At 46.4% G+C, this 12,881-nt stretch overlaps 1 protein-coding gene across 2 annotated transcripts; it reads right to left on the minus strand.

The window, feature by feature from the left end:
* Positions 1-584: 584 nt before the first annotated feature.
* NMB (neuromedin B) lies at positions 585-3,680 on the minus strand. 2 transcript variants are annotated; one of them, XM_082388444.1, is made up of 3 exons: positions 3,413-3,680; positions 2,610-2,782; positions 585-853 (listed from the first exon to the last, which is right to left on the minus strand). In XM_082388444.1, the coding sequence occupies exons 1-3, from the start codon at positions 3,567-3,569 to the stop codon at positions 797-799; spliced, it is 387 nt and encodes a 128-aa protein (XP_082244570.1). In that variant the 5' UTR covers positions 3,570-3,680; the 3' UTR covers positions 585-796. The 2 variants fall into 2 exon arrangements, with proteins under 2 accessions (XP_082244570.1, XP_082244571.1); XM_082388445.1 differs by having other exon boundaries at positions 585-858; positions 3,413-3,672.
* Between the last annotated feature and the right edge of the window lie 9,201 nt (positions 3,681-12,881).

Consider the following 12,881-nt stretch of genomic DNA (forward strand, 5'->3'; position numbering starts at 1 on the left):
GTTAAATTCCAATTTTAGGTAAACAACGAATAATTTTTTTCGTTTAAGTATGTCCATGCAATATTTAGGATATCTTATACGAAAATATTATTCATTGTTTATCTGAAATTCGAATATAACTGGGTGTCCTGTACTTTTATTTGCTAACTGGCAATCCCACAAGGCTAGAGAAAAGAGTAAGGGGACCTCGGGTCTGGATCCCAGCTCAGCTCTCTCCTTGGTATGTGCTGGGCACTCCCCTCAAAGCTTGGCGTGAGGATGAAATCAGGTAAGCAAAGCCCTACCGTGTAGTGTATGTAGGTGGGAGCTTTTACAGGTGGGAAACAGGAGAGACTTGCCTCTGCCGGTAGGTGGCAGAGGCGAGAGTAGAAAAGCGCCTGGCAGAGGACCTGGCATACAGCACGTGTTGAGTACCTGCTTCCTGAATGAGTGAATGAGTAGGAGTCCAGAGTCAGTGCCAGACTGGTGCCACGGAGTGTCCTGGGCTCTTTGGGGCCAGCCCCATCTCACTGAACACTGGGTTTTTCAGTCTCCTTTCCCTCCCATCCCCTCCAACATGGGTAGAAAGAGAGGACCAGACAGTCTATGTAAAGAGCAGGGTTTTATTCACAACTTCAACAGGGAAGCAAGAAATACAGCAGGGACATCATCTGCATCTGATTGGCGATATTCCTGGCAACCCAACCAGAAATCACAGTAACGGAGTAACAGAGATGTGAGCCCATGATTTACATCCAGATGGGGCTGCCTGGGTCCCATTCAGCACCTTCCCTGGGTGGGCACAATCTAAGCCATGTCATCTTGTCTTCCTGATGAATGGCATCACTTCTGCAGCATTTGCACCAGCACCCTCCTGTACTGAAGAGGAGCACACAGAGGAATTCACCTGGTCAGGGGGACAGATGATAGGGGCATCCTGCCATTCCTAAGTGCTAGGCATCCACAGAGGTAGGCAGGGGCAGGCCCCCCAGTGCCTTTCTCCCTGAAGGGCCTGGGAGGGGTCAGGGTAGTGGTTTTCTCAGAATAACAGCCTAAACCTCACAGAGTGGTCATGACAGTCAAAGGAGATCATAGAAGTAAAGTCCAAGTACCATGCCTGGCCCTGGGCCGGACAGTGTTTTTACTCCCCCACCTCCAGCTCTGCCCAAGACCTCACTTCTGAAGTCCCACCCCCCAGGGCTAAGTACTGCTTCCTCTGAGATTCTCTAGTTGGTCTTCATGTTTCAGGCCTTTGAGACCAGCCAGTGGCCCCGGAGGGGACATTGTCTGCCTTCAGACTCAGCCAGCCCGAGCACCTGGCCCTTACATCTGAGGTCTCCAGAGGCTGATGGTTCTTTTTTTTTTTTTTGGCCACACTGCGCGGCATGTGGGATCTTAGTTCCCCACGGGGCTGGGGATGAACCTTCTGTAGGGAATGCCCCTCCCTTCTTTCAAAATGTACATACTATATGCTAGGCACGGTGGGGGACACAAAGTTAAGTTAGCCACTGGTGCTGCCAGGAAGCTCACAGACTGGCAACAGCACCTGTTTATTAAGCGCTTTCTATGCATTAGGCATCATGCTCAGCATGTGACACAAATGGTCTCATTTATGAGGAGAGGGGCACTATTGTTCCCATTTTATGGATGAGGAAGATGAGGCTTGGAGAGGTTAAATGACATTTCTAAGGTCACACAGCTACTAAGTAGCTAGCTTATGAGCCCAGCATGCTGTCACCAGAGCTCACATTCTACCACATCACACTGCCTTCTTCACATAGCAACGAAGTACCAGGGAAGGTGGTGTGGGATGGGGACAGCGCCAGGAACAGAGAATGGAGGAGCTGCCCCTCTGCCAGGCTGGAGGTGAAAGCTGGCTTGGCTCCACCTCTGGGGCCTTGAACCCCATAGGTCAGTGGTTTACAACCAAGGGTGATTTTGGCTCCCTCCCCTGTCCCCTCCCCAGAGGACCTCTGGCAATGTCTGGAGGCATTTTTGGTTGTCCTAACAGTATCTATCCATACTCTAGTGGATAGAGATGAGGGACACAGCTAAGCTTCCTACAATGCACAGGACAGCTCCCACAACAGAAAACTGTCCAGCCCAGAATAGCAAGTGCTGGCGTTGAGAAATCCTGCCACTGGTCACTGAGGCAGACGAGAGACTGGGAAGAGCACTGGTCAAGGTGAACAAGGTCTAGACTCTGTCTTGGCTGCTGACTAACTCTTTTCATCCCTTCTCTGAGCCTCAGGGTCCCAACAGGCACATACAGGGCACAGCAAAGATGGACAGCTGGGGTGGGGCAAGTCTGTGTAGACTGGGGTGGAGGTAGCGGAAGGTCCTGCTGGAAGAAGCTGGATAATCCCAGGCTGTGACTTTAGACTGGGCAATGGGTGAGGGGAACGTCTTCCCCTACTTTTTGTTCCATGGAGTTTGCTGGGAAGGTCAGCTTTCTTTCTTCAGAATCCTCTCCGTTTGAGCTCTAGATCACAGGGAGAGCCTAGAATCTCTGGCTTTCTTGGGTGGGCCTATCACACCCTGGCTGAGCACTCACACCGTAAGCCCAATGCTGGATCCAGGGGCAGCCCTGGCTGAGCCTCTCCCGGGCCTGAGGTGGGGGCCTGGCTCACCTGGGTGTGAGGTGCTGGGCCGCTGAGGCTCATGCCCAGAGCTTTCTTTTGCAGGAGGATCATGAGCAGATCATGACTCAGCTGCAGTCTCTGGTCCCTCAGGGAGATGAGGGGAGCTGTCCCCAATAGGGATGGGCTGGGGGGCTCCAGACTCTTCTTGCCCATGAAGTGACCTAGAAAGGAGATGCCGAGGCACAAGGAAGTCAGGGAGCAAGGATCCTATCCCAGTGGGAAAGCTCCCCATCTCTCCCACTTTTCAGTTCTCATGGCAGGAGGGTACACAACCTTCCTCCTCCTCGTCACCAGGAGCCACAAAGACCACGGGTGGTGGCAAAGCCTGTACCTCAGCTTTTCCTGAGCAGGTAGATGGGATGGAGGGGGTGGTACAGCTGGAAGCAGGGTGGGATGCCCCAGGGCCAGGAAGAAACTCTGCCAGTTGTGCTATCTGCTTAGAAGAGGGACGGGAAACGGCAGAGAAGGAAGTGGAGAACAAGAGGTGTCTGGAAGGTGGAGGTGCAGAGAGAAGACACACCAGAGGTTAGAAGATTCAGTAGAGTCTTGTCTAAGAGAAGGGGCACGGGCTGGCAGGTAGATTTAGGATCCAGCCCCAGCTCTGCTTTAAACTGGCTGGGTGAGTGATTTAACCAAGTCATTGGGTCTGGGTCTCAAGTTCCCCATCTGTTAGGTGAGTTCCAGGGTCCCCTCTAGCCTGGACACTAGTGTCCATGGCTGAGGAGAGGGCAGAGAAGGAAAATGGGGTCAGAGCAGGGTTGGGGGCGCTTGCCCGTACCGCGAAGACTTACCGGTGGCCCAGAGATTGCCCCGCGGGTGCACTCGGATCTTGCTGGCCCGGCTGCGGGGCTCCGGGAGATCCCAGCTAAACGGGGCGGCGCCGGCAGCGAGCAGAGCGAAGAGCAGAAGGCCTCCGAGCAGCCACGCGCCCCGCGCCCGCAGGGTCATGGCTGGGTGCCGGCCGCGCCTCTGTTCAGGTGCACTTAGCCGGGGCTCAGGTCCCTAACGAGCGCCTTCCCTCCTTTTAAACCCGCGCCCCTGGGGGCGGAGCCTGCCCCGAAGAGCCCGCCCCCGGCGCGCTCGCTGCCGCCCGTGCTCCGCCCTCCCTCGACCCTCTTGTCCGCGCCAGCCCTTGGGCGGGGGTCTCGGTCAGGGGCCCCCTCCACAGCCCGCACGGCCGCACTTCTAACCCCACGTGGGCACCGCTTTCTCAGGGCGTTCGGGCCCAAGCCCACCACCTTCAAGCTGGGGACCTGGGCAAAGCGGGCTCCTCTGGCCCTCCCTCACCGCTCTCAACGGCTTTCGGCCAACGAGCGGTTCCTTCACCTCTGAGCCTCTTTCTAAGGGTAGAAAAGGGGGCGAGGACGCCTCCTGTGTAACACAGGCGTTACAGTGCCCAGCATAGTGCCAGGCACCAGAGGAGCTCCATAAAATGCCAGTCGGCCCTTCCCTCCTGGGGAATCTGACCGGGTTCACCCAGCTCTCTGCCTTCTCACAGCAGGTGCTCAGGGTAGGAGTGCAGAACGATGGATGGCCGAGCCCTCCCCTCCCCCACCCTCCCCCCACAAATGGGCGCCCAGCTTGGGAGAGACTGGCTTATCAGTTGGCCAGGAGGCAGATCTTTGGGTCAGGGGAGTGAAAAGAGCACTGGACCAAGAGTCCATATACAAGCTGTGTGACCTCACTGACCCTCACCACCTTCAATTGTAAAATGGGAAAAACCACATTGCCCTATATATATATTTTATTTATTTATTTATTTATTTACGGCTGTGTTGGGTCTTCATTTCTGTGCGAGGGCTTTCTCCAGTTGCGGCAAGCGGGGGCCACTCTTCATCGCGGTGCGCGGGCCTCTCACCATCGCGGCCTCTCTTGTTGCGGAGCACAGGCTCCAGACGCGCAGGCTCAGCAATTGTGGCTCATGGGCCTAGTCGCTCCGCGGCATGTGGGATCTTCCCAGACCAGGGCTCGAACCCGTGTCCCCTGCATTGGCAGGCAGATTCTCAACCACCGCGCCACCAGGGAAGCCCTGCCCTATTTTTAATAGTTTTACATTTTTTAGCCCAATTATTTTGTGGCAGGAAGCAACAGTCCTATAGGACTCCCTCTCAAAGTCAGTTCTCTCCTCCTCCAAAGGAGCTGTCCAGACTTGTCTTGGAAAGAAATTTTAGGTCAGTGGAAGCACTTAATGAATAGAAGACACTGTGCTCCAGAATACATTTATTTTTGCTTAAATGTTTACTGAACACCAATGTTCAGAGCACTATGCCAGGCACAGGAGGGCAGGGACACAAAAGATAGTGCCCTGCTCTCACAGGAGTTTACCATCTCATTAGAGAGACAGAGTAAAAAAGGAGTGAATGATGGAGGAGCAGGGTACTGACCAACCCCTGGGCCCTGGACTCTTCTCAGAAACACTGCACAGTGTGGCTGTAACCGAACCTACTCCCCAGTCTGGCTCAAAAATGGTATTTGCTATTATTACTCTTGCCATATCTAGCTCAGCAAGGCCTGCTAGCTCTGTGGATCACCATCTTAAAAGGGGAAGCGTGTATGAGAAGCTGGTTGTCATGCTGAGCTCCCAGAAAGCACGACACACAGGACAAGGACACACCATTTCCGGCACAAGCTTTTTTCCCAATCTCCTTGCTTCTCATCTCCCACCCTGGCATTTACACCTCTCTGTATTCTTGTCACTGCTTAGCCATGGTGTACAGATATAGCTCTTATCACCTTCCCGTAATAATCATTCCCTTTTCAACCCCCTCCCTCTCCTCTGCATCAATCACAGCACCCATCCTATCTTCTCTGGTCCTCGGTCATAGAAATTAGGAGGTGGTACTGAGTGCTGCCTCACTTACATGCTTGAAGGAATCTTATTTGGTAGGTTTATCTCTCCTCATTTTATAGCTGGAAGCTGGCTCAGAGGTTGAGTCACACTGGAATCAGGCTTCGGGTCTGTTCAGATCACTCTGTCACGCCCCCAGAGTCATCAGGGACACATGCTGCTTTCCCTAAACCACACCCACTCCCGTTTTACCTTCCCATTTAAATATCAAGTTGGTTTAGATTTCTCAAGGGGGAGATGGAGCAGGCACTGACTGAGAGTTTCACCTCTCTTCTGCAGGTGACCGTGGGACCTTGGTTCTGCTCTGACAGGTTCATTTATACTTAAGCAAGCCTCCTCTGACATAGCCTGCACTCGCAGCTCCAACCACAGCTGCGAAAATGACCCCAGATGCCCCTAGGATCATTTTATCTGTCAGCCTAGCACAGGAAAAAAGGGGCCTCCGAGGACCCTGGGGAAAGAAGCAGGGCAGCAGCTCCACAGCCAACTATCAAACACTGTCCCAGGAATGTGAAGCATCAGGCACTGCAGAGAGGCGGGCTTGCCCAAGACAGCACTTCCAAGTCAGATCCCTCATGGAGTGCTGGGCTGAGTTTAGAATGAGGATCTCAACTGCAGACTGCCTGTTCCCCAAGTCCTCTCTCCCACTGGGAAGAATGACAGTGAATCACATGCACATGCATGGAGAAGCTCTTCAGAGCTCACTCTTTTTAACAAATTTATTTATTTATTTATTTTTTGGCTGCGTTAGGTCTTCGTTGCTGTGCGCAGGCTTTCTCTAGTTGCGGCGAGCGGGGGCTACTCTTTGTTGCGGTGCGCGGGCTTCTCATTGCCGTGGCTTCTCTTTGTTGCAGAGCACAGGCTCTAGGCACGCAGGCTCAGTAGTTGTAGCTCGCGGGCTTAGTTGCTCTGTGGCATGTGGGATCTTCCCGGACCAGGGCTCGAACCTGTGTCCCCTGCATTGGCAGGCGGATTCTTAACCACTGCGCCACCAGGGAAGTCCCCAGAGCTCACTCTTGACCTTCTGAGGTTTCTACAACATTCAAGGACATTCACAGACGATGTAGAGAAGATTCAAAGGACAACCCAAAAGATGATTAAGGGATGAAAGATACACGGCAAATCCTCTTATAACCAACACCAACAAAACATTTAAACTGCACCATGTTTTTAATTAAAAATTGCTCAAAATAAAGGACATATATATTATTGTTTGCTATATTTCATTAAATTGGAATCAATTACAAATAATGTCTTTTCACAGCTGAATCTGTTTTGTTATTGTTTTCCAAAAGCACTTACATGCATGCTCCTTTGATCACCAACACTATTTTGATGTAGTAAAGACTAGTATTATGCCCATTTAATGGATGAGTTAACTCAAGTAAAAGCAAGTTAGCTGCAGACAAACTAAACAAATGGAGAAAACCAGAGTGTAGACATCAAACACATGAAAGGTACAGAGGACAAAAGAGAAAACAAAAAGCAGAAATTTAAATTAGACATAAATGAGCCTAGAAAAAAAGGATGACAAACCTATTAGAGCTGCTCAGAATAGGATGGTGTAAAATCACTCTTCTGGCAAACCTCTGAGCACAGATCCCATTTGTATGGGTTGCGGAGAGAAAGAGAAATATCCTGGGGTATCTCAGGTCCCGCTCTTTAGTTTCAGAAAGGGGAAGGGGCTGTAGAATCAGGAGAAGAGTGTAATCTTTAAGAGAGGAAGAAAAGAATCAGGGATATTTGATGCAATTTTGCAAAGTCAGAGGGAACGCATAGGAACTAGCTAGAATATCAGAACATTAACCACTGATAAGGAACTATTTCAGAAACTTAAACTGCCAAAATACAAAAAAACCTTTTAAGGCAATATTCAAAAGAAAAGAGAAGATACATCTATTGAGAAAGTGATGACGATGCCAACAGTGGCTAAGAAAGCTAAGCAGCTGCTGCTCAGCTAAATGGCACAGACACTCAGGGAAGTTATGAAAAACTAACCAAGTGAGAAGCGCCAGGCCCAGCATTCATAAGATTATTTGGGTTTAACAGTCAGGTACTTCAGGGGGCATTTCAGTAACTGAAAGATATAATCTTTAAACTCCAAAGAGGTTTAAATGCTTGGAAATCTGCCTGAGAATCTCCCTATTTCTAGGAGATTTACTAATCTGAGCAAATCCATGAAAGAACAACCTAGGGCTTCTAAAGAAGAATACCCAAGGGCCTTGCAATTGTGGGGTTTATTCCAAATAAAAGAGTCTCATTAGATTTTACAAAGGTAGAAGAACTGGGTATGACACCCAGCATTGTGAGGTGATAAAAGCAAGACTTCTGGCTCTGCCATCCATGGACCAGAATATCCTGGGCAAATCTCTTAACTTCTAGTTTCTCTCTTTTGTAAAACGGAGTTATTCTGAGGACTAAAGGAGAAAAAGTAAAAATCTGTTATAAATTCAAAAGCATTTAGCAGAGCACTGGAAAATTCTAAGTACTCAGTATTATCAGCTGGATCCTAGGAAAAGCAAAGCCTGCTTTATCTGAAGCCCATTACAGGGAAAAAAGATTCCCTGGATAGCAGCTAAGACCATGGTGTTGACACAACAGTCAACAAAATGCCTTGGCAAAATGCCTATTACATTGTGACTTGTTTGATAAACTAAAATGCTGGCGTTATCTACCTCAACTATTGACCGATTCCAAGAAATGTGTTCTATACAGCACTCTCTCTTTTCTTGCTTAAATAAGTTGTCAGGCTGACAACTCTGATCAAAGCTTCATGCCAGCTGATTTACTTCCTTGCCTGATCTAAGTCCTGAGTACAAATTATTTTAACTAGACTCCTTAAATTAAAGCTGGGATCCAGCTTAGCAATCTAAATAAACCGGCCAATTAAAGTAAGGGTTCTACAGAAATGATTCTTGATGGAGAGTAGGTAGCATTCCAGAAACTCCTAAGATTAGTAGAACAAGGATCTATAATTTGAAAGTCATATTGAATATAACTGTATATGAGAGATGAGTAACTAATGTTTTTATAATGCATACTTAAGAAAAAGCAAGATAAAATATTCTTGGCTGCTAAGGATAAGAGGTTGGATATAACAGACCTGAGAAGAGGTTTATCAGAATGGAGAAGAGGTATGAAACTTTGTTTCTTATAAAAGAGCATGAGTTTTTAAAGATTAAGGAACACTGTTCCACAGGAAAACTAACTGAAGGTTCCTGGCTGATTAGATGGGTAGCTGATCTTTTGTGAGGTGGCTTTCTGCAGAAGTAGCCAAACTATACCTATACTAAAGGAACATTCTCTGAAACAGCTCTATGAAAATCATTAGGCTAATTAATATAGAGATTATTGCATAACATTACACAGTGTCCTTGCAGTGAGGTCCCAGAAGAGAAATTTCTTGATCTTCGGGTATCATTACAAGTTTTAAAAAATTTCCATTTTATACCCATTCCATGAAGCATAGAAATGATTATTTCCCTCTTCACATTAGCCCCTAAGGAGTTGAGAACCAATGCTATGGATCTCCTCCAGCAGACAATAGAATCTTTTGATGTGTCTTGTAGGTACTAACCTAACCTTCGATTTTATCCTTTTCTCCTCCCATGCTTATTTCAACACCAGATTCTTCAGTTGTTTTATATTTTATCACATAGTACTGGATGTATATTTATGAGCCACTCCAAATCCTTTTTGGAACAAAGCAGCGTATAAATAAATCTAAAATGTATAAAAGCACTGTGATAGGGACTAAGGGATATACAAGGATGAATTAGAGGCTGGCCCTGTCTTAATGCCTTCAAGGAGCTAGTTGCGGAGCAGGACACAAATAAGACAAACCACTCTGAGGGTGATGAACAAAGTACTGAGTAGGCAGCACCGAGAAGGAAGCACTATATACTTGAGATCTTGTTTGAGAATAAAAAAAAACCCCTCTTTGAGCTCCCTGTGAATCTCTAACGTTACACTTATGATCCTATGTGGAAAGATTTGTTTACATGTTGCCCCTATTAAGGCACTGAGTTCTTGGCAGAGGAGGGACCCTGCCTTACTCATCTTTGTATCCCCAGAACCTGGCCCAAAATCTGGCACAGAGTAGATGCTCAATAAATGTCTCCTGAATGAGAAAGCGTTTAGCAAGTAGAGAAGTGAGCAGGCACTCCAGGCAGGGAGACCTAGCATAAGCAAAGACTGGATGTCTGTATAGTGAGACCAATATCAAGGGTATGAGCACCTGGGGTCTGCTGGGAGCTGAGGTTGGAAAATTCCTGAGGGCCTAGAATGCTACATAACTTGGAAGGCAATGTCCTCACTATTTTTTGATAACCCCTGCATATTCTAGTTCCTAACACCTCTTGGTTACACAGAATTCTTTCTACATCCAGACTCATCATAATTACCTGTGAAGGGTCATATTTGTTTATTTCTGAAACTTCTCTGGTATTACTTACGGTTATAGTAAGGGAGAATAGTGACAAAGATATACCTGGCCAGAAAACAGCTTGAGTAGGCCATCCCGACTAAGGAGCATCTTGAGGAAGGAGGACAATCCAGTTAGCCAGCTAGAATTTCTGAAGCTTAACAGAGTGATAAATGTCATAACAAAGGTACCCTCAGAACCTGGGGTAGCTCCCACACCTGAGGAGTTATTAGGGCTTGGTAACACCCTTATGCAAATGACCAAGAAATGCACTCAGAGATAGCAGAGCCTTTATTCCAAGCCTAGGCTCTTTGAGAAGCCTGTGTGACTCCCTAAGAAAAGTGACAAATGCCAATATTTTTCCCATTGAGAAAGAGAACACAGGAAGAGACCAAGGACACACACACAAAAGAAGAAAACAGGGTTAACATCAAAAATTCTAGAAAGGCAACATGCTGTTTTAGATGGAACCATAGGGAGATAAAGTTTTTAGATTTAAATTTGGCAAGACCAAGATAAGATACTTACTAAATAACAGGCAAATACACATCACTTTAATGATTCATATGCTCTGCTCCAGAATAACAGCACAACAATAATGCTACCCTTAGTTACTGCCTCTGGTTCCAATGCATGATTATACTGAACAGTTAGTATATGCTGCTAGATGCTACTGGGAAAACAGAGTACGGTGTCTATAAAACGGGGCTCCTGCACTGGAGGAACTTACAATCTGATGAGGAAACTTGAGTCCAGATCCACAAACTTAACACAAATAGCATAAGTCTGCAAACGCTGAGTGACAGAGAAAGAACAATTACTTTGTGAAGAAAGTGAGACTCAGACAAGCAGAAATGAGAGTGTAAGATAATATAAGGGAAAACATAGTGGTATAGCACAAGGCTGCTTCATGTTAGCTGAATTCAAAGTTTGAACTTCAAACATAGGTAATATGTAGGGTAAATACAAAATTTATGGTCCAAAAAGAGATACTTTTTAAAGGTGAAAGGGGTAGTAAAATGAACTAACAGGTGGAAATGATCTAAAATAGGTACAGACTGCCATGTTACAGGAAAACTGGGACATAAAGTCACACAAGCAACAGGGAGCCCCTGAGTATGTTTCTGGATTCGGGTGATGGCAATGAGAATGGAATGACAGGGGTAGATGCTGGCTTTTAAGTGACTAAATATGGTAGGAAAATGAAAAAATCTAGGTGAATACTCCTTCAAAGGAAAGTGGAAATTTGGAGGGGAAGCTTGCAGGAACTGCTATGAGCTTAAGTTTAAAGACAGGACAATCAACTGGAAGTGTCCAGTGGGAACAGAGAGAATATAACTGAGGATAGGCACTTGGAGATAAGCTATAGAGACTAATAAGAGTGGATGACTAACAGCCAACAGAGAATCCCATTATTATGTTCTCATTTGAAGTTTTATCAATTCTCATCCTCTTCCATTCCCTTCACTCACAGTGGTTAAACCCTCCTAACTTCCCACTTGCCCTGTGAAATCTCAAAGAGCTTATAATTCCATTAAAACACCAAATTAAACATCTCTGGCATTTCTTACATTTCCAAAGAGCTCTGAAATACATTATATTTACTGGGACTTCCCCAGCAGTCCAGTGGTTAAGACTCCGCACTTCCACTGCAGGGGCACAGGTTCAATCCCTGGTTGGGAACTAAGATCCCACAAGCCGCATGGCATGGCCAAAAAAAAAAAACAACCCACAAACAAATACCACATTATATTTACTAATAAAATCTCCCAGTTTTAAGTCTTATATTTTAGCACTAAACTAGACAATATAAAAACTGGGAACACAGTACCTCTCTCCACAAATAATCTTTTTATTTTTGGCTATTAGAGTGATTGAAATATTTTTAAATGATCTGGTTACTTTTCAGAGAATTTAGCTGTTGCTTCAAACTAGAGCATCCAGCAAAGGAGGAAAAACAGTAATTTTACAAAACTGGGTGTGAAAATATGCAAGTGAGGAAAATATTAACATTTCTCTCCCAACAAGTGTAACAGGAGGAGAAATCTGGACAGCAGAGGATACAAGCACAAGGATGTTTACCCTCTGGCAAGCTAGGATCACAAAGAACTTTGGGATCCCAACCTTTGCCAACAGAACACACACTGCTTCTCCCCCAGAGAAGTCTCTGAAAGGCTGGTACAAAAACAGCCAGGGCACCATTTAGGCTGAACAATTAACCCCGTCATCTGCAGGTTACTAGGAGGGGAAAATGAGGAAGCAGCAATTTTCGGCCACACACGGAGGTGGGAGCAGGGGGCATTTCAGCACTCTCCTTGGCTCATGAGAAAACATAAGCACGATACAGGCCTCAAAGACAGGTTCAAGAAGCACCTGCCAGCAATAATTTGCCAAGTTTCATACTCTGTTGATATCATTAAAAGCCCATATCCAAAGTTTGAAGGCTAAAGCCTGGATAATGGATTTAGGATGGCCCATCTCTACAGGGGAGGGTTTCAAAAGATTAACTGTCCCTATTCTCATTCCATTAGCATTAAAGTACGGGCTGATTTCCACCTCAGTTGAACAAATAATAGAAACCATTCATTTAGCCCAACATTTTGCTTACTTTGAGATTTCACACTAATACAAAAAGAGAACAGAAAGGATTAAGAGTATTTTGTGCTTTAAACACATTGAGTTACCCCATGCTCCCTATTTCCCTGTCTCAATATTAAAAGAAAAAAACACAGGTGGGCTTTGCCTTTACTACTTTAAACCTTCCCTTCTTTAAGTCTGCATTAGAGAAAAGCAAAGTCAGTCACCTACAAGAACAGGTTCAGGCAAATTAGAGTCTAAAGAAAACAAGTAGCACACTTGCCCTCCAGCACCTTCCTCATGCCTCCCCAGATGCTAATACTCACTACCATCTTGTAGAAAGAGCTGAGAACGTCTCAAGTGTAGAAAAGGTTATGAGTCTACAGCAAAGTGAGATTTTCTGAACCTCTCG

This window comes from Balaenoptera borealis, assembly GCF_965194805.1.
Source record: "Balaenoptera borealis genome assembly, chromosome: 3".
Taxonomy (NCBI): Eukaryota; Metazoa; Chordata; class Mammalia; order Artiodactyla; family Balaenopteridae; genus Balaenoptera; species Balaenoptera borealis.

Coding starts and splice junctions, on each gene's coding strand:
- NMB (XM_082388444.1), bottom strand. CDS start 3,569: ATGACCCTGCGGGCGCGGGGCGCGTGGCTGCTCGGAGGCCTTCTGCTC. Junction 2,783..3,412: donor GGGCAATCTCTGGGCCACCG/GTAAGTCTTCGC, acceptor TCTCCTTTCTAG/GTCACTTCATGGGCAAGAAG. Junction 854..2,609: donor GCCCAGCACCTCACACCCAG/GTGAGCCAGGCC, acceptor TCTTCAGTACAG/GAGGGTGCTGGTGCAAATGC.